Source organism: Rhipicephalus microplus, chromosome 2, assembly GCF_043290135.1.
Source record: "Rhipicephalus microplus isolate Deutch F79 chromosome 2, USDA_Rmic, whole genome shotgun sequence".
Taxonomy (NCBI): Eukaryota; Metazoa; Arthropoda; class Arachnida; order Ixodida; family Ixodidae; genus Rhipicephalus; species Rhipicephalus microplus.
In genome coordinates this window covers 37,680,908-37,703,410 of record NC_134701.1, presented here as the reverse complement: position 1 = coordinate 37,703,410, position 22,503 = coordinate 37,680,908, and the positions used below count along the sequence as shown (strand labels likewise).

The window sequence follows — 22,503 nt, the reverse complement described above, 5'->3', positions numbered from 1 at the left end:
GCCAAGATGTAACAAGCTTCTTTTTTTTATTTTGAAAATTGGTAGCAATACTTATTAATAAACAATTAAATTTTGATAAATGTCATACCTACTGGCTACATAAAATTCAAAGTTGCATAAAATTTTTTTGGAGCGTAAACTGAAAAAAAAAAAAGGCTCTTTAAGGCTTTAGGATATCTATCCAGGGATGACCACAAATAATTTTAGCCTTCTGGCATGTCCTGGGATTTCTTCCGGCTCTTCCTCACACACCCAAGTGAATCACCCAGTTAGACCTCAGTACCTCTAGAACCGCTGAACAGAATTTCATGAAACTTTGCAAGTTCTCTAGTTGTATTGTAGTGAATATACCCTGAAAGTTTCATCAAGATATCATAGAAGAAAAAAAGTTTGGTTTCCTGGGTGGCGTTCCCCCTTAAAGCTGGGGATGAAGATGAAAAAGAACTTTATTGGGGTCAACTACTTCTTGCTGAAAAAAAAAAAAAACGATGATGTTTTTTTAACTTTCGTGCTTTCAATGCCTTTCCATTTAGTATCGAGGTTTCCGCACTCATGCTGCTGGTTCCAAGGCGCATTCACACTTGGCACCAAAAGAACGAAAGCGGCAGAACTTGTTGAAAATTCACTCGTTTCGCCGCTTAAGCGGCCGGGAAAACACGCCGCAAAGTTTACACACACACACAAAAAAAATCAGTCCTGGAGAATTTGCGCAGTCGAACTAAAGCAAGAATACCAGAGCGGCCGCAGAACACACGTCCGGGCCTGTCAGAAATGTTCACATTCGTTCTGCCCCTCGTATATATGCCGCCTTAGCTGCTTGAGAATTCATTACTAAGCATTAAAATGTGTACCCAGTTCTAGTTAAGCATGCATAGCACTAAAAAAAATCTGTTTACTTCTTTACAAACGTTGTTTCGGGAGATATGTCAAAAGAAATGACATGAGCGGACACACCGGTGGCGACGGATTCAACCAGCAGTGCAATACCGAGACACATTAGGGCATGCCTACTCGCTGCTGCTGCACCTTCTTCTACTTCCGATGTTCACAGCGATTGCAATTCAAATCAGGCTTCCGGTGAACGCGTCTTTTTTCAGGGCCGTGAGCCTGCTCTTGGAGTACTGCTCTTGGAGGGAGTACAGCAAGAGCAAAAGAACTGTGTTACTTTCCCCAGAGCATTTGACTTTGTGTGGGATCAGGGCAGAGTTGGCCGGGGAACTTACTCTTTCCTTGAAGGCAGAGTAATAGAGACTGTGAACACTCTGGTACTCGGGTGGAGTTCTTAATTTATGCAACTCTCCTGCCATTGAGGCGTGAATGGTGTTTGACTTTCTGTCCTTGCTGACAGAGTACAATCTAGTGCCTGAATGTTACAATCGACGGCGCAAAGCAATATAGCGGTCTCGTAACCATACGCCCCTGAGTGTAGACGCCCCAAATGTATGTTTAATGTGTCAAGTTGATAGAAAAACTTTCAGTGATGAAGAAAACATGGTTGTGTGATCATAAAACATCGTCGGTGTAAAGTTGAAAGAAGACGAAAGAATAGACACTACAAAGCACACACTTAAAACTCACTTTTAATGAACCAATGCTCATCTTCTGAAACCCTCACGCATGCATACGACCACATGGAAAAACCCAAACAACTACCATCACAACCTATCAGATAAAAAAGTGAATTCGTTATCGTACATTGACAGGGACGGGACAATATACATTGTACACCAAATTGCTTAATCTACATCGCCTCTGCCGATTCACGGGCAACATTGTCTTTGCTTTTTCGCAAGATTCTCGTGCTGTTCAGTAACGCTTCACACCAGCACTCCTTACAATAATATGGCAAATGGAAATCCATGCCGCTTCTCATTGACAGCGCATCTAATATGGAAGGCGTAGTCGATCACATAAGGAACTTTGAATGTGGTCGATCACTAAAGCATGAGTGAGCGGGGACATGAAAAACCAAAATCTCGAAGATAACAAGAAAACAGCTGTAGTACCCTATGTGCATAGGATGTCGCATGGATTGAAAAATGTGGCAAGCCGATTTGGTGTGAGGGTGTTTTTGCAGTACCTAATTAGCTGCAACAAATTTTCGCACATGTAAGCAAAAAAGCGAAGAAGAAATGAGAAAAGACTTCAGGATGCGGCGTCAGGCATCGTTTAAAAGCTGTTGACTGCACCACGGTGTTGTGTACGAGTTTCCTTTTTCTTTTGACATTATATACATAGGACAAACTGGTAGATGTGTAATCTGAGATTAAAAGAACACAAGGCCAATTATCGCACCGATGCCCTTTCACATGTAGGCACGCACTGTAGGGAAGTGTGGGTGTGTCTCCCAGTATGAAAACACTAGCTTCATCGCCTAGAGTATCGATCAGAGAACTCGAGAAATAATTGAGGCTTTGAATTTTTCTAACATTGACTCATGTATCAGCATTTAATCTATCGCCCTGCAACAAAAGGAGATATCTTATTTGAATAGGAATTTGTGACAAACCTTTCGTGCTGTTTCACATGTTTTTGGGCCACGTGCCTGATGTGTGAGTCGACATGAATAAAATTAGTTGCGTGTCCGGCGCCCATTTCTGTGTGGTTTTCTTCACCTGTGTCCCATGTGTTTTTTGCGCCGCTCATGAACCAACACCAACTCGCCCAACTATCAGTGCTAGTGAATTGAGAAAGTGGCTTGGTACAACACACTCTTTGGCACCGGAGTCGGCTTTGAGCTGCGCTGTGTAGTTGTTGATGGTCATGTCGATGAACTTCTGCCGCATTGGGCGCTCTGACAGCATGAAGGTGAACAGAGCCAAGGTTGTTCTGCTGGTGCTTCTGTGAGCGGCTTACTACAACAAAGGGACCTTTCTTTTTGCAGTAGTTGCAGGTCGAGGGCTGAGTTGGGAGTCTGAAAATCGGTGAAACGCGCTGCAGCCAAAGTCACATGTAGATGGCGTGCAGTTCTAGGGCAGCCTCTTTTTTTTTGTCGAGGTTTTTAAACCGAGGGGTCTGAGGCCATGCTTCCTTGAGTGTCAGCTTCGCGTATCAGTGCAGCTGATCCAAGAGGCTAGGATCACAAAGGCCACATATGAGCCTTTCTTTGACAATAGCTGACCAGTAGTTGCAGTGCTCGACCATTCTGCACGGTTCTGCAAAGTACATGTCGCTTCCTGGGAAAGCTGAACACGCTTGTAGAACCGCGACGACTCGTAGAGCTCGTTTGCCGGGTGCATGAAATACACAGTGAAGCGGGCGGCAAAAACTTAGTACGAAATGAGCGACTCGGCAACAAACCAGACCCTCTCGAGGAGCGAACTAGCATACCTGCATGTCTTCCGGCGCTTTTGTCTGGCCCAAAACTGTCATGAAGTCTTGGTAGCGGCTGAGCCATGTCTACCATGTCGCCGGAGGAGTGCCAGAGGCTGAAGGTTGAAGCTGTACAGTTTCGACGGCTCACTGGTCTCGCGGACCATCGTGCGTCGTTTGCCTTGGCGAGGCCCAAGACTGGGGGCGCTATTCCTTCACTCCAGACTCCCTGTCATGCAAGGTCATCTCACTTCTGACACCATGTCACGTAGTTAGTGCCGTAGGGGCACGGACATGCAAAGACAGACAAGCACACGCTGCTGGCCTGGATGAAAGTTACGTATTGTTACGTGATTTCGGCTGACCGAAACAGGGCATAGTGGGACATACCCAAGAAAAGTGCCTCGGACTGAGGGTGAAGAAGTGGACGTTGTTGGTGAGCTGTGTTGAGGCTGTAGACTGACTACTGTTATTTTCCACGTAACAATATATATCGGCATGAAGGCATGCAAATAACAGGGGAATCCATGCTGCAATGGCAACCTAGTATAAAGGGCTTAATTGTGGCGACCTGTACTGGAGAATTTTAAGAGGGGTGTACTTGCTAACTATATCAAAGGCCACATGCTGCATCATCTAGGTATGGTGCCTGCTCACTGTGTGCTACCGCGTGCCAGTGCCACCAGTAATAGGGGACAGTATGGTGGAACAAAAATGAAGGAAAAAAAATGCTCACGGTCCTGATGAATGGCAAAATGTCTCGGCCAATGTTCGCTTTGTATATTCCAGTGCGCATAGGTAGGTGAAAAAAAGAGGGAAATGGGCAAAATGGGGAATAGCATCACACCACTTAAGATTGACAGATTTAAAAGAGAAAAGATATGAGCTGGAGTTTTGTGAAGGGACTAGAGTCTATTAGTAGTTTAATTATGTGATAAAATTGAAAGATATTATATGGCCTCTCTAATGTTTGCATTGTTTCATATATCTGAATACAGCACAAGTGACTGTGAAGCCCAAGATCAAAGAGATTACCATGGAGCTGCTGAAGATAATCCGGGAGACAGAGAATGATGATCTAACCAATGTCATGCAGAAAATTGTCTGCATGTACGCCGATGACATTGCACCCATTGCAGCGGAGATGACTCAGCATCTGGCAAGTTATTTACATTTTTTTTTCTCTGCATGTTCTCACTTGGTTTTATCTGTGCTTTGTACAAATAAACAAAATGGGAAAAGAGATTTGGGAAAACACAGGTTTTTGGGAGATCATCTGCAATAAGGGTAGTCTAGAGCCATTGAAAATAAGAACTATGACATGAAGGCTTTTATAGTTGTCTTTAATTGAATTGAGCAGTTAAGCAGTTATGAGTCTGATTTCTGCTTTATCATTTGGGATACAGATGGTTTTAGTATATCGAATGCAGATCTATTGAAATATCAGCTGTATCTGTATCTAACAGTAAGCCCCTCGAATTTTTCATGCAAAAGTATCGGAATGTCGTAAACGTATATTGCCACGTTCCATTCCTCAAGCTTTGTTATCGCCCCAATGCAGTCAACTGCCAATTTTTTGGACCCTCTAAGGAGCGAAAAACCGTCTGAAAATTCGGGCAGTCCGAAAAAATGAATGCAAAAAAAACGCATTATTTTACTGATAATTTTCAATGCAAGCAAAAAACGCACCATTTCATTGATATTTCTCTGATCAAGAGGGTCAAGGTCGAAGTACTAGACTTCCAGAACTCTGCCAAAGCATCAGTGGGGTGGCTCTGAAAAGAGCCATTAAAAAAATTGCATGCAGCCGACAGCGGGTGCCGTCAGGGCAGCCGTTGTTAGAGCTGCAGTGGCTTGAAAAACTTGTTGATCTTTGTAAATCATTGAATTAAGCCACACGACGAGAGCGTCCTCAAGCTTTGGATGAACACCTTGGCTTCCAGACGGTTTTTCGGCCGCTTCGAAGATCTTGTATTTCTTCCTCAGGAAATCGGAAACTGTTTGCTTGGAAATGCCGAATTCCTTGCTCACGTCAGCCTGCGATCGGCCACTCTTTACTAACTTAAAAATGGCGGCTTTCTTCTCCATCGTTAACCGACGGTACTGTTTTCCGCGCTTCGATGCCATTGGCGAGGACGACGAAGGCAGAGTGGAGGCCATCGCAGGCAAGCGAAATCCTCACGGTGTGAACAAAGGAGTTTGCTGGCGAGTGTCAAAGCACCGAGGCTTAGCGTTGCAGAACACATTTCACACGATCGCACAACCACACACTAGGCTAGCCAAACACCATGTAGGCTGCATAAACAAAACGGCGCGACGGCAAGCGACGGTGCCTCGGGTACTCCAGATGTGGCGCTGGTAAACATTCAAGATAGCCAGCGTGGCGCGACCAAATCGGTGTGTGACGGTTAGTTCTAGTTCAAAGTGGTGAAACGCTTCGCGAAAGCGCTGCGCGGGAAGCCAGAGTGGCATGCAGGAGCACAAGCGCTAGTAAAGCGAAAGGAATTTTATTGGCGCCAAAAAATTTCTGGGTGGATAGTTTAGATTGTCAGCGAAGCACCATTGCACGAGAAACACGGCCAGTGTTAGGAATCTCGAAGGCCATGTGTGTTTCTCCGCTAACGATCGAGTCCAAGCAACAGATGCCGCCACAGTAGACCGGCACGCTCATTTATGCAATCGTAATCGCTTGTGACGCAGTTGTGGTGGTTTCCGACATTCCGTTGCGTCAAAAAGTCCGGAAAATTGGACACCGGGGGGTTCGAGCGTCCGAAATTTCAGACCTCCTTATACATTGATTCTATGGGGTTCGTGGCGATGCCGCGAAGATGTCCCAATTATCGAGCGTGTCCGAAAAATCGGCAGTTGACTGTACACTACACAATTTTCAGCGCAATTCTCAGCGCACCTGCAGTTTTCAAGAAGCTTCGGGACTAGTAGATCATTTCGATAAGATCACGCCCACTCCGCGAATTGTACAGATGATTCTGGAACACTCGTCACCGCCAGCGATAACGCTAGAACATTCGATGGCAAGAGTATAAATGCCGACGCACTTCGCCGCTTGTCAGTAGTTGATCGATGGCCGACGCTCCATTCACTGCTATCTGTGCAAGACTGCTACTGTAATCGGACTTTCCGTTCACCGGGCACAGGTTCGCCCAAATAAACAGTCAAGTCCCAACATAAAGTATCCTGTCTTCAGCCACGTTACGAACCCGCGACAATATCGAACTCCACCAGAGCGTAACATGCGATATATTGAATGCTGCGCCGGGCTTAAGCCAAGAAAGTGCATGTATTTTTCCAAAGATTGGTCATTTGTCGCTTGTATTTTTACAATTTATCCCTCAGTTGCAGGTGATTAAAAGGCCATGTAATTTATTGGTTGTGCAGCGTTCGTGAGTGCACCAGTCCGTGATGTGTGATCTGTTGTAGGCTGTATCACATGGATACAGCTTTTCCAAAGGGGTTAATTGCAGAGGGCACCAAAATCACATTACAGTATCATCTCGATGATACGATTACGGTTTATGCAAATTGCACGATAATACGAATTTTAAGGTTGTTTAGAACGGTTTACATGTTCCTCAAAGTTCCTCACCAGCGTTTATTACTAAAACTTTCAAAGCATAACTTACCTCCTAACATCCTCAAGTGGCTTGAAGAGTTTTTAACTAGCCCCTTTCAATCCCTCTGTGTTAACGGCTATCTGTCTAAGCCCCTCCCAGTAACCTCGGGAGTCCCACAGGGGTCTGTTCTCGGTCCTCTCTTATTCCTAATATTTATTAATAACCTACCATTGGATGCTTCCTGTAACATTCGTATGTTCGCTAACGATTGTGTAATCTACCATGCCATTACTAACCATCATGACCATTCCATTTCTCAGAGTGACCTTAACAATATACTAAATTGGTGTAATGTCTGGCTAATGACTCTCAACCCTACTGAATGTAAACTCGTGTCCTTCTCTCGTTGTGATAACCCCTCTCGCTTGTACTACTGCATTTCAAATTCTTCCATAAAGTTAGTAGACACCTATAAATATCTAGGAGTCACCCTTTTTTCTAATTTATCATGGCGCACCCATATTACGAACATAATTTCAGCGTCGAACAAAATGCTCGGTTTTCTAAAATGCCACCTCCGACTAGCCCTATCTCATGTTCAATTACTCGCATATAAATCACTAATAAGACCAAAACTAAAATATGCATCTGCCATCTGAAGCCCGCATCTAGCATATCTAATCACTGAATTTGAAGCCGTTCAAAACAGGCCCACTCAATTCGTTCATTCTTCATAATCATGTGTTATCAGCATTTCACCCTTGAAAGCTGCATGATACTTCTGTATCGTAGTCGCATTGCCAGTCATACCCTTTATCATAAGTTCTTTCATTCGTCTCTCAATCAAGAACCGTATATCACAGCCGCATCACGTATTTCCCGCCGCACCAGTTATCCACTTCAAGTTGCCCGCCTGCCATTGCATGTTACTACGTTTTCTGCTTCATTAACCCTCAAAGCAGCTTCAGACTGGAACGGCCTACCCTATGACATTGTCAACATTGCCTCACCATCTGCTTTTCAAGACTGCATCACTGATCATCTGCAATGTTAATTTAATCATCGCTGTTAGATTATTTTTTTCTTGTAATCCCACCCCTTATGTAACACCCCCTAAATGGGGGCCCTTAAGGAAATAAAACAGAACTGATCTGAATAGGCCGTCATTAGGTAATATACGAACAGTATCTCCAGCCACCGCGAATGATAGGAATGCGCGAACGCCCCGCCGCGGTCGTCTAGTGGCTAAAGTACTCGGCTGCTGACCCACAGGTCGCGGGTTCAAATCCCGGCTGCGGCGGCTGCATTTCCAATGGAGGCGGAAATGTTGTAGGCCCGTGTGCTCAGATTTGGGTGCCCGTTAAAGAACCCCAGGTGGTCAAAATTTCCGGAGCCCTCCACTACAGCGTCTCTCATAATCATATGGTGGTTTTGGGACGTTAAACCCTACAAATCAATCAATCAATCAACGAATGCGCGAACGACCATTTCACACGAGCGGCGTGATGCAGAGTGGCCACTGGCCCACCACAACTTACTTTTCTCACTTTTCTTTACCGCATCGCTCTGCCCCAGCTGCGCAAACAGTAAAGAAGCGTTGCAATCTCTCCTCACTTGTTTCTCGCCACTGTGCCCCCTCCCCCCTGCATGCCACACGTGAGAAAGGGAAACCTCTCGGGCACCGCTTGAGAAGTGAGTATCAAGGGGAAGAGGGGTGACAGGCATGTGTGGCTTTTCTCGTTTCCTGCCCTGGTCATGTCCGCAACAAAGTATGTCAGCCCTTTCCAGGCAGGTCATTGGCCTTTTTTTGTGTGTGCTGTTTTTTTTATTTTTTATTGCCATGCAGTTTTCACATGGTGTGGCGGCTCTCGTAATCGAAAGCGCCAGTATTGCAGCTCTAACTGCTGTGTTCGTATCGTCTTCAAGAGTTTTTGGACTGCCTAAGCTTGCCACATACCGGAAGACCGAAGCGTTCGTTATGTCTAGCAAGTGGAAGGCGCTTTCTTTCAAAGAGAAAATCGAAATTCTCAGGAAAGTCGACGATACCCCAAGAGAAAGTGCACTGACTTGGTGAAAGAGTTAGGCATAGTGCCGTCGACTCTCTACACTATTGTTGGGCAGCGAGAAGTAATCTTGAAAAATGCCCAGCACTTTGGCGCAAATGTGAAGCAGGCAGACGGCTACACACTTAAAGCTGGAACATATTCTGCTTACGTGATTTCGTAAGTGACAGCAGCCGGCGACAACATGGACGGCAAAGTGCTACGCAAAAAGGCGGACAACATAGGGCTTTCTCTTGGCATCGACAATTTCCAAGGTTTTGATGAATAGCTGCACGGTTTCAAAGAACGGCCACGGATTAGTTTACAACGTCGTCTGTGGTGAAAGCGAAGAAAGTGGACGGGTCGCAGGTGAACGACTGGCTCAACACGCTGCCGACTCTGCTTTCGGACTACGCACTGTGTAACATATTCAACGCTGACGAGGCGGGACTCTTATTCAACTTTGTGGGGTCTCGAAAAGGTGAACGAGCGCCACGCTATGCTCTTGGAGTGAAGGGACACAGAAAACGCGGTCGGTACAAACCAACAAACACATACACACATTTATTTAACTAATTTTAGAAGGACGATATCATCCGCCGAATCTATACATAAATTGTAATTAACACGCTACCATACAAACAACATAACACAGTAACACACCAAACACACAATAACTTACCCAAGGCGGCGTTGCCAACGCTTCACTTACCACGCGGCCTGCGCGCCGTGGGCCCCCCGGTGCGCAGGCCCGCGTTGCTACGCACCGAGGACCCACGCTAGAGACAAACGTTCGCGGCAGCCGCCACGCGCAGAAGAGACTCTCTCAACTCTCGCCCGCCACCAAGGCTCGCTTCCGCCAAAGGTCACTGCCGGCGCTACCTGATGGTCATGATGATAGTGTTTCTCAACGCGAATACAATGCCACCTATCGCCTGGCGGTCGTTAACTGAAATGCGGCTTTGGGGCGAGACACGTGCTCCGCACGGCGCAAACGACTTTACAGGAGGTGTCAGCCCCCCACATTTCACCAACCTTATATCCAACCATATCCCGAAAACAAGGATCAGCTACACAAGCTCTAACAAAAAAAATGACATCACATGTCCATAATGTCCTTGCATCACGACACCGCCGCTGGTCGACACTGCTGCACTGTCCGGCTTCACTTCACCTGAGTACCGGCTCCGTAACAGCAAGGTTGCCGTCGACGCGACGAACCGTCGCTAGCGCCGACACGTCTTCCAGTTGCGACCAGCACGCACAAGGGCTACGGACTGCAGGCAGTTGCGCAGGTCTCGGGCATCTCCATCACCCGACCTCATGACCGCAATCCTGGCCAGTGACGCTGACGATGTGCAGAAGACAGTTGGCCGTGAATGACATTCCTCCAGCTGAACACATAAAAAAAAAAAACTCGAAAGAAACAATGGAGCAAGAGCTACGAAAAGGAGCTTCAAGCCTTTCGCCCACGAGGTACAATGGTCAGTACTGCTAGCTAAACATCGGCGGCTGCCGAGATGCTCATCAAAATAAAACAAATCACTTTTCCTAACTCGTGCATCGCAAGATAAAAAAAAGTGAGGGAAGCGAAGCGCAACACCTCAACGCCACGACCCACCTAGTTGTGCCACGTGCGACAAGCGGCGGCGCAGAGCCTTGGGCCTAATGATTTGCTTGGCAACAACCGCCATCCACACAGCACCCAGCCTAGGCGCAGAAGAGGCAGCCGCGAGGAGACATCCACTCTGTGAGGTGGCCCTATCGCTTGCCGCACACAGCAGCTTATCGAGCGATCAGCGTCCACCGCCCCGGGCGGTGTCACCCCCGGCGTCGAGCCGCAATACAAGTCAGCAACGACGCCCGGCTCCCCGAGCCCAAAGAGATAGAAGAAGCTATTTACAGAACATCGGACCACCCACGAGGCTTCCGTACTCACTCACTTCGGGCCTGGCCTACAAATCACGTACGTGCTCTAGGCCTTGCTCAACCCAGGATGCAGACCGCACGGTGTAAGAGATGGGAAGGAAGGTCGCTGATGATGGCATCCCACCGCTGCCACCAGTTGTAAAGGATGGGGGACTACCCGGTCTCCTGTGGTAGCGTGGTGTAACCGGGTGGAGGAACTGAACGCTTACAAGAAGAGGATACGAAAACAAAACAGGTTTATGGCACTATTTACACATATTTACAGAAAAGGTTAGTGGTTTCACAAACCACGAGCGTGGTGGTTGAACCGTTACATGGTTCAGAGCCACGTCCAGCACTCTGCGGCGTCGTTTTATGCCCTGTCGGGCTCCTCCTCTCCGAATGGAACACACACACAACAGGTGAGGGGGACGAGCATGCACGGTCCACGTGAACGTCCAATTTTGAGTTGTGAACACTGCACTGCAAGGTGGCGCCAGCAGGGCTCTTCCTCGTTGTGTGTGTGCCGCTAGTCGAGAGTTCCCACGATCCTGGCAGCATACTTCAAAGGGTCCGCCGCACAGCTCGCCCAATTAGCGGGGCGATCTGCGGTGGCCGCCGCGGTCTCTTCCAGGAAGACACCGTCCCTGTTGTCCTTATTCGTCGTGGCGTCGCGGCGACACGACGTCTCCTCCTCCGGCCAGCAGGGAGAATGCCTGGCGGGCATAAGCAGTCGGCCGGTCGGCTACTTGACTAAGGATTAAAAGAGCGCCGCTCCGCCGTCAGCTCTGGCGCCGGTCACGCCAGCTTCCCCGTCGCCCGATGAGTCGCCGAGGGCATCAGTCACCGCTTCTGCTCGAAGAGACGACAAAAGGGTCCGCATTTGAAAGACGGGAACTCGCCTTTGCTTGCCGCATTGTCTGGGTAATTGTTCAAATCTTCAACAGCGTCTGGCAGACTGGGCGCCGAAGGGATTGAGAGCCTCTCCAGTGGACCGGTTTACGCACCCTGGCGTCTGCCCAGTTGAATTTCCAGGCCAAACTTAACAACGGCTCTCGTTCCAATTCAACAACGGTTTCGAAAACTAACAGCAACAAAAAAGAACAACACTTGCGAGCAAAAAAAAATAAAAAAATCAACCTTCCGGCATATTCAAACACGTCACAAATACTGATCTCCTCGCTCTCAACAAAGCACACCACCGACGCTAGCAAAGAAGTCCCCCCTAGGCCTACTTCACCCCGGCTCTAACAAAAGCTTGTGCCGAACCGCAAAAACTGTCGCCCGATACTCCAAGAGCTCCACGTTGGGCAGCCGAAATGGGGGCTCAACGAATTGGTGAGCGCGCGCCAATCCACGCTCTTGGAGTGAACGGGCGCAGAAGACGCGGTCGGTACAAACCAAATAACATATACACATATTTATTTCACTAATTTTAGAAGGACGATATCGTCCGCCGAATCGATACATAGATTGTAATTAACATGCTACCATACAAACAAAACAACACAGTAACACAGCAAACACACAATAACATACCCAAGGCGGCGTCACCAACGCTTGACTTACCACGTGGGCCCCCCGGCGCGCAGGCCCGCGGTGCCACAGGCCGAGGACCCACGCTAGAGACAACCGTTTGCGGCAGCCGCCACGCGCAGAAGAGACTCGCTCAATTCTCGCCCGCCACCAAGGCTCGCTTCCGCCAGGGGTCACTGCCGGCGCTACCCCGTGATGATGATGATGGTGGTGGTGCTCAACGCGAATACGCTCGGCGGTCGTCACCCGAAATGCGACTTTGGGGCGAGACACATGCGCCACACGGCGCAAACAACTCTGCAGGTGGTGTCAGCACCTCCACAACCTTCAGCTGGAGAGAAGCCTGTGTGTGAAGGGGCAGGCTTGCCAGGGTGGTTTAAAAAAGAAGGAGCTTGTCACCGTGCTCTTTCACGTAAATGCCGATGGCTCTGAAAAAAACAAAAACAAAAAACTGCTTAATGTCATGGGCAAATCAAACCAGCCAAATTGCTTCTGATCGGCAGGACGTTTGCCTTGCTTATACAAAGGGAACAAAAAACATGGATGACATCAGATTTTTCCTGCGAGTTTCTGACAACTCTGAACCAGAAAATGGCAGCAAAAAAACTCGAAAATTTTGCTTTTTGTCGACAGGTGATCCAAAAGACTTTAAATTTAAGAATGTCGCCATAAGGGTCCTGCCCACAGACATGACAAGCCGTCTACAGCCACTGGACGCGGGAATAATTTGAAATGTCAAACATCATTTTAAAGGATTGCTTCTGCGGAGGCTTCTGGCAAAAATTGAGTGCTAAGATAAAAACTTGCTGATTAGTCTGTTGCACGGGCTGCAGTTCCTAGCGATGTCCTGGGATAATGTGGTGTAGGACACGATCGCGAACTGTTTCTGCAAGTGTGAATGTTTTATACAAGATGTGGCTCCAACAGGAGGTAACGAAAAGCCTTTCGCTGATTTGCACATGGAGGGTTAGCAGACCCTCAATTTTGAAGCTTCGGCGCGAGACTTCGTCACCGCGGACCATAACGTCACGCTGTGTGAGCTACAATCTATTGAATAACTGGTTTACGAGGTTAAGGAGACGGAGTCTGACAGTGACAGTGAAGGCGCTAACGTGTGTGACCGACCGTAAACACCAGAAAATCACCGTGGCCTCGATGTCCTGTGCCGCATTGTAAGCGTTTGTAACGTGATTAAAGAAACCGCGGCACAGTTTTATGCCTTTCAGGCTGCCTTCTTAAAGGATGGCAAATGCAGAAAAGTGCAAAAAAAAAAAAAGATTATGGACTTTTTTAGCAAGTAGTAGTTGATCGCAATAAAGTTATCGTTCATCTTCATGATCACCTGTAGTTTGTTTTGGCTCATACGAATTTGAGATGATATGAATATTTTGCATGTTCCCTTAGAATTGTGTGAACGGAGGTCTCTTGGCGGCATTGTGATGATCGCATTCTCTTCCCAGCTTGCTTATGCATAATGGCATGCAGTTCTGAAAAGCATGGTCTTCAAGATTCGCAAAGATATGTCAGTATTTTTAATGTTCTCGGTTATAAAATGCACATCTTGGAGGCTATGTTTTGTCTTGCTTTTCGCTCGGTGCTATAAAACCCTTAGTGTCGTCGCCATCATTGGTGGGGTACAAGGTCGTTTTGTTTGTGGTTTGTGGACAGTGTTGTCACTTTTGGCCTGTGATCTTCATTAAGTCTCGCTGTGTTACGGCTCATCGAGAGTTCTTGTAAACGTTGTATCACTCATAGAGATAAAAAGGGTGGTTGCAGGTTCTTCGACCGATGTCAATCAAGGCACTGTCGTGCAGTTTTCTCGTAGACTTTGGTGATAGGTGACTACATTGTGTGCGTCATCTTAGCCGACATTAGCTTACGGTGCCTCAGTGGTCTTGCTACTTTAGGGGCCAAGCTCCTTAAAGAGTGGGTCGTGCGTCTCCTGTGTGTAGTAGACACCTTTCGTTTTAGTCTTTGGAATGTCCGCTGGATGGCGGTACTTGTATATGATGAATATATGACGAAAAGACGCGATATGGTCGTACTTGTAGTGTTCACTATATGCACGGACAGACATACATACAGACAGACAGACGGGCAGACGCGGCCAGCGAATGATTCATGATCCGTCGATAAAATCCTTCGAAGCTTCGCCCTACTCATCATCATTCACTCCGTGGATATGGTATGATTTTTTTTTAGTATTTCGAGGCCCCGCCTTGTACAAAAGTTCAAAAGCAACTTCATCAGTGACAATGACAACGTCGCTGTTGATGCACCTATGCTGATGTCATGGCTTACAGTGCTGGTGCCCTAAAGTTCTCTATAAATACACCACAGAGAACTCTGGTGCCATTGTCTATAGGAGCTGCAATGCGCAGCTCTTCAGCGAGCATGGGAATGATTGGTAGTACACAGATTTGCTTAATCTTCGGTCTTCTGGCTACATCTGGCTTCGCATTGCTTTTGAAGCTGCTTTGTCACAAAATGACAATTGGCGTATGTTCTGCAAGTGCACCACTAAATTAACCCATTGCGCTCACCGATTCAAATCGGGTCATCAAGTTCAATATGATTGTTTTTTGCCACAAAAAAAGCCACAAGTGCATTTAAAGCCTGCAAGCACGGAGACCAGGCAAATCCGTGTGCAACCCATCATTCTCATGATCGCTGAGTGATTGCAGCACCAGAGTCCCCTCTAGCTTATTTTAGGAAATGCTATGATTGGTGCCGCAGAAGTGGACTCGTGCGGTTATGAACATGCTACCGTAATTACTCGAATCTAACGCGCACCTTTTTTCCGGTTAAGCTAGTGAATAAATCACATGCGCGCTGGAATCGAGTACGGAAGAAAAAATGAATACGGTCATTTTAATGCCATCCGCATTTCCAAAATGGCCGCCCCTTACGTGCGTCGGCCTGGCGCGTCGGCCATTTCTGCCTATGTGTTTCCTATGTGCAGCACTTCGTCCCTGTGCTGAAAAGTTCGTCATCTTGTAGTGCATTAGCATCGACAACATGGAAGGGCAGACTCCAAAAACTCGACGAGTGCACCGTGATGCCGATTTTAAAAGAAGTCATCGCGTGTGCCGAAACGGACAGAAATCGGGCCTCATCGCGGTCGTTCAGAGTTCCCGAAACGTGCGTGCGGGACTGGCGGAAACAAAAGCAGAAGATTGTCAGCAGCTAAGATTCATGTAAATGCTTCAGTGGACCACAGCAGGGTCGGTTTCCGCAGATTGAAGAACTGCTCGGCAAGTATATGATTGAACAGTAAGCAGCACAGCGGCCCGTGACGACAGAACTGCTCCAAGTGCGGGCTATGCAATTAATCTTAGAAAAGGGTCTAATGCGGAGCCAGTTTAAAGCGAGCAAGTGCTGGCTAACTAACTTCATGAAGAGGAAAGGCTTTTCCCTCCGAAGGCGAATGGGCATATGCGAAAAGTTTCCTGAGGAGTAGGATGAAAAGCTTCACAGTTTTCATCCTAAACTTGCGGCAGAACAACCGCTACCTGCTTGGGCTAATGGGGAATGCCGATCAGACGCATCTTTACTTCGACATGCCTGGCACTACAACCGTCGAGAAAAAGGGGGCGAAGCAGGTTCGCCTGCTGACATCGGGCCATGGTAAAACTAGAGTGACGGCAATGCTTTGTTGCACATCATATAGGCACAAGCTTCCCCCGTACCTTATATTAAACGGAAGACACTCCCGAAAGGAGTCGTTTTCCTGAGTGGTTTGATCGTGCGGGCCAACGAGAAAAATGAGTGCGCGTTGGAATCGATGTCTTTTTTTTTTTTTCGTCGTGGAAACCGGGTGTGCGTTACAATCGACGGCGCGATAGAATCGAGTAAATACGGTAATGCCACTGCTAAGAAACATTTTACTGCGCTAGAGAACTTGCATTGACGCTCACCGTCCATGACCACTGTTGTGGCTGGAGGGGCTGAATTCGCTGATATTGAAAGCTTCAATGCTCGATTAATGAGGATGACTTGATGGACATGACATCACACAAAAGCAAGACAAGTCTAGAGGCTATTTTTCATGGGAAATAGAGTGAGGCAACTTGCAAAAGAAGTTGTCACCTTTTCTTAAGTGTACTTTGTGCGAGTCTTCATGTTAACTCTCACGATTTCTGAAAGCCTTCTTGAGAGTTCTAATGCATTTTTGTAAGCCGTAAACACACATTATTGTTATATAGAATTATTGATATACCATATGTACTCGCGTAATGAACACACTTTTTTTCTTGAAAAATCTGAGCAAAGATGGGGGGTGCTTTTAATACACAGGGCAAGGTATACAAAAACTTTTTCTGAAGGAGCAAAAAATGCTGTAAGGCAAAAAGAAGCTAGGTCGTTTAGCCTTTTGCAATTTACATACACGTACAGTGTTTGAAAACAGCTTCTTTCTTGCACTTTACTCATCTTCAGTGGTTGATGGCGCTATCTTTTGCAAGCTGTCTCTGGGCCACCCGTGCAAGCCATAAAAGCGCATCGCGGCTATTTTTTTGTGCAATCGTTTAACCGCAACAGTGGTATCTGCTGTGATCTCGAGGGGCACCCAAATACGTGCGCTACAACGCACTTTTTCAACTTCGCGGCAACCTCACACGACGACCGTGACGACGTTGTTAAAAGGAAACTTCGGAATTTTTTTCGTATTCAGCAATTTCAATAAAACTTTGAACATGTGTTCGCATTGGTACAGTGGTGAAAAGAAAACGGTGGAAGGGTATAAAAAAGGGGTGTTGATTGCACAATAACTCTCTCTCATGTGAGGACACCTCAACGGATACACTCATGGGGGGAACGGGGAATGAAGTGACAGTTAGAGTGAAGAAAAAAAAAAATGCCAGGCCTGCGCAATAGGTGCAGCACAGTCACGGCAAAAGCTAGAAGAGCAGCCTTTCAGAGCCTTTTCAAAACACTCATTGGGTAACTACTGCAAGCACACTTGCTTGGTACCCACTAGGGCATTATGATGAACTTTTGGGTAGTAGGCCAGCATTCGCTGTTCTATTTTTTGTCATTCTTCTGAGAAGCGTGGTATCCGCTAAACACTTGCTAGGAATTTTGTGCCAATTGTCCATGCAGTGGATAACAACCATGAGGAGTTAGGGCTGAAGTCGGTATGCGCCACAGTTAACAGGGAAACAAGAACAAACTTTTGTAATGTGTTGGAGCATGGGATGGCCCACTCGTTACGCTAATCACATTGTGAGATGACTGGTTGTTCTTTTGCTGTTGTAAAACGCTTTATAAGTCGTATTAATGCGATTGCTTTCCCGTCATCAAGCCTGCCGAAAGCAAACTTGACAAGTCACAAGCACTGGAGCAGCTCAGTGGCAGAATACTGGGCTGGTACGCAGCAGACTTGGGTTCGAGCTCCACTGTGCCATTGGTGCTAGGTCATGCCTGCCTAAAGCAAGTTTGACAAGTTACCAGCAACGGCATAACTCAGTGGTAGAATATTGGGCTGACACGCCACGGACCCAGTTTCAAGCCCCACTGTGTCATTGGTGCAAGGTTTTTTTCTAATTTCGCGTGATGTGGTTTTGGACACCGGCGGCGGCGGCGGATAACATGCAACTGCGCATGGCCCGTGTTGTGATCTCATAATAGCTTTTGCTGCAAAAGAAAGTAGGGTAAGGGGGGGGGGGGGGGGGGTTGCTGACGTCAGTTGGCGCAGGCAGTTTGGTGACCTTCGCTCACTGTGTGCTTATCAGCTGCAATGTCACTCACTGCTCATGAACCCCGAACCCCGCTATGGCACACAGATAAGACGGGGGACGTGCCCCGCACAGATAGAAAGAAAAGCGATATGATGCAGCAATGGGTGAAGGGAGGCGAGGGAGCAAGCGGAGGTGGTCGAGGGGGTCGGCAAAGTAATAAAAAACGGAAGCGATCCAACGGGTGACGAGGCGCCAGGTGTCGGTTAGTGGGACTACAGTGGATGTATGTAGGGGATATATTTATTATGCGGAAAGAAAAAAAATCTAAATTTTGTTGACTGAAGTTGGGGGTGTGTTTATTATGCGAGTGCGTTCGTTACGCGACTAAATATAGTATATCGAACCTTTTCATGATCCCTTTCAAGTTCAATATATCTGGGATGGACTGTAAAACAGAAGCTTTGAGTCTAATGCTTTCTCGCGAGAATGGGGCAGGCATGATGTTAGCACTATATGGTATGGATGGGAATACTGGGTGGTATAGATTAGTAGCAAAAAACCAAGTTGTGAATTTTCTTGAAATTGTGATACAGTGGAATCCTATTACCAGCCGGGGACGACGGCACAACTCTGAGCTAAACGTACTACGTGTTAACCACCAGCTACAAATTTGCATCTCTTGAGTGCGCGTTAAAGAACCCCAAGTGGACGAAATTTCGGGAGCCCTCCACTATGGTGTCTCTCATAATCGTATGGTGGTTCTGGGACATTAAACCCCACATATCAATCAATCAAATTTGCATCTCCTGAGATGCGCCATCACTGCCAACAAGGGAATTAATTCAGTGCCACAAGAAATATTGCCTAAAGTACCCATTGCAAAGCCATTTATTTATTTTCGCCAAAGTTCAGCAAAGATTCTGACTCTCTCGCAACCACCCCATATCACGCGGTGGCGACACCAAGGAGCATTTCGAAACTACTACGGGGTCCAGGATACACAATGTAGTACAGCGACAGAACAGACAAAATCGGCTGTCCGTGATAGTTTTTCTGCGGTCTGCTTCTAAGCAACTGTTGCAGTTTTTTTAAAGATGGTTTAGTCGCAGAGAGACAAATCGCTTGCTGCATGGTTAGTTGCGCGCAGCGCTTCGCTTAATTGGCGGACATCTGACTGCCAATCCGCTTGGTGCAGAGTGCGCCCACTTTGCTTCAGGTCATGCACAGATGCGGCGAGTAGCCTGCTGAGTTAAAAGGGTCATGACTAGAGGCCAGATTTATAGACTCTAAAAAAGCGGATTTTAGGCTCTAAAAATAGGTGGGCAACGCACTGGTTTAGGCTCTCAAAATTGTAAATATAGGCACAATAAACTTTGACAAAATTCAAATTTTCGAAGAAATACTTGTGTGATCTGTGTCTATGACAGGAAAGCAAACAAAAATACTTTAGTTTATGATGGTGCAAAGGCCTAATGGCTTAGCATAGGCATGCATTTTTTTTCCCGCAGGGTTCACAGAATACGGTCTCTCCACATTTATAGTCCGGCATAGTGATTTAAGTGTCCACCGTCGCATAAACATGCTTTTGGGTCTCTCTCTTTTCAACATGGCTGAGAAGAGCTAGACAAGTGCTAATAGCCAGAGCGCAGTAGGCCAGAAGGATCTTTTTTTCTCGTATTACTTTAGTCTAACCACACAGGCTCAATTTTTTTTTCTAGCTGTGAATACCTTATAGGGGCCCTTACGCAGGTTTGAGAATTTTGAGAAGCAAAGAGTAATGCATGCACTGGGCGCTCACGATCTCATCTGCCAAGATTCGCAGTGCTATGCGCCCCACAAAGAGGTGAAGTGCCAGACTGAACAACGCTTGATTTTCATCTCACGGGCATGCGCCCCAACATGGTGGAGGTGATGGAGGAAAAGTCCTGCGTATGTCAAAGTAGCACGGGACACTGCAAGAACTATTCGTGACGACGGGAGTAATTTGTGCAATCTGTTGCCTGAATAGAAGTATGAAGCTTGACAGAAATATTAAAACACATGGACGAATTTTATGCGTGTTATTTTTTTTTTCATATCGAGTGAGATGCGAGACTAAGCTGCCGCCGGTTCGTTTGCATTGGTGTTCTCCCATCGTGCCAGTGCCAACATTCACAATGCTTGGCTTGTTTTTGGTGCATCATCTCTTAGAGGAGTTACAGCGGTGCCATGCTGTGTATAGTGGTAAGGATACGTGATCCATACCAGCCTTTCCAAACGTGTGCGCGTATAGAGATAGACCCCGCAGAAACAGTACAATATGGAGAATGTGGAAATGACAGAACACCGCTTGCGTGCACGGCCTGGCATGAACATGCCCTGCAAATGTACCTTATGTGTACATGACGTTCTGATACGTTCGCGTCTCATGTGATCTTCCAGCTCCGAGTTGCTCCGATACCAAATAGGGCACGGGAGGAATTGGGCTTGCAAAGTCTACATCGAAGGAGTGGCGAACGTTTCAAGCTCACCTCCTCACATCATGCTTTCACTGCGTGTAATGAACCAGTTAAAAAATTCTAGTGATACAAAGGTTTTCATTAAGAACAAACAACTTCCACTGTCTAAGTGAAGGGCTGTTTAAGAAGTAAATGACAAAACAAAAAGCACATGGATATCGTTTTTCTTATCCACACTTGTGGGGTCTCGGCGAGGCGAACGAGCGCATCGCCACGCCATGCTCTTGGAATGAACGGACACAGCAGACGCGGTCGGTACAAAGCACACAGCATACATAGATTTATTAACTAATTTAGACGACGATATCGTCCGCCAAATGATACATCAATTTTGATTAACACGCTACCATACAAACAACATAACGCAATGACACACTGAACACACAATAACATGGTAAACACACACTAACACACCCAACACACTAACACATACCCAAGGCGGCGTCGCCAACGCCTGACTTTCCACGTGAGACCCCGGCGCAAAGCCCGCGGTGCCTAGCACCGGGGACCCACGCTACAGACAACTGTTCGCGGCAGCTCTTACGCGCAAAAGAGGCTCGCTCAACTCTCGCCCACGACCAAGGCCTGCCTTCTGCCAGGGGCCACCGCCGGCGCTACCTATCTACCAACAGTGGTACTCAACGCGAACACAACGCCATCTATCGCCCGGCGGTGGTCACCACCAAAACAAAGCCTTGGGGCGAGACACGTGCGCCACGCGGCACAGACAACTTTACACACACCCCCACATTCCCCCAACCCTAAATCAAACCATGTCCCGAAATCAAGAATTAGCTACACAAGCTTTACCAAAAAAAAAAATATCGCACGACCATAATGTCCTTGCACCACAACACCACCGCTGGTCGACACTGCTGCATTGTCCGGCTAGACTTCACCTCAGTACCGGCCCCGCAACAGCAACGTTGCCGTCGGTAGCGCCGACACGTCTTCCAGTTGCGACCAGCACTCGCGAGGGCGCCGGACTGCAGGCAGTTGCGCAGGTCCGAGGCATCTCCATCGCCCAACCTCACGACCGCATTCCTGGCCAGCGACGCTGACAATGTGGAGGACAGCCGGCCGTGGATGACATCCTTCCCGCTGAATACATCAATAACAACAAAAAAATTTGAAAGAAAACAATCGAGCAGGTCCTCGGGAAGGGAGCTTCGAGCTTTTTGTCCACGTGGTGCGTTGGTCAGTACTGCTAGTTAATACATCGGTGGCGGCCGAGACGCCCATCAAAATAAAACAAAAATCACTTTTCCTAACTCGTGCTCACAAGAAAAAAAAGTGAGGGAAGCAGAGCGTAACACCTCAATGCCACGATCCACCTAGTTGTGCCACGTGCGACAGGCGGCTGCTCAGAGCCTTAGGCATAATGAGTCGCTCGGCAACAACCGGCATCCACCCAGCACCCAGCCTAGGCGCAGAAGAGGCTCGCCGCGAGGAGACGTCCACTCTGTGAGGTGGCCCTATCGCTCGCCGCACACAGCAGCTTACCGAGCGAATGGCGTCCACCGCCCCGGGCGGTGTCATGACGCTTCGGCGTCGAGCCGCAATACCAGACAGCAACGACGCCCGGCTCCCTGAGCCCAAAGATTTAGAAGAAGCTATTTACAGAAAATCGGACCACCCACAAGGCTTCCGTACCCACTCGCTTCGGGCCTGGCCTACAAACCACGTGCTCTAGGCCTTGCTCACCCCAGGATGCGGACCGCATAGCTCTCGTCCTAATTCAACAACATTTTTGAAAACTAACAACAACAAAAAATAACAACACTTGCGAGCAAAAAATAAATCAATAGAAAGTCAACCTGCCGACAAATTCAAACACGTTACAAAACCAATCTCCTCGCTTCTCAACAAAGCACACCGCTGACGCTAGCAAACAAGGCCCCCCTAGGCCTACTTTACTTTGGCTTCAACAAAAGTCTGTACCGAATTGCAAAAACTG

General features: G+C 47.4%; 1 protein-coding gene across 5 annotated transcripts in view; it reads left to right on the top strand.

Moving 5' to 3' along the window:
- msk (importin-7 msk) overlaps positions 1–22,503 on the top strand; it is a 340,833-nt gene that overhangs the window by 198,159 nt on the left and 120,171 nt on the right. For 3 of the 5 annotated variants that reach the window (XM_075886387.1, XM_075886384.1, XM_037420237.2), the window contains exon 10: positions 4,311–4,471. In XM_075886387.1, coding sequence (XP_075742502.1) covers positions 4,311–4,471 — 161 coding nt within the window. Of the gene's footprint in view, positions 1–4,310; positions 4,476–22,503 lie in introns of all 5 variants that reach the window. The other 2 variants (XM_075886385.1, XM_075886386.1) reach the window with 1 other exon arrangement.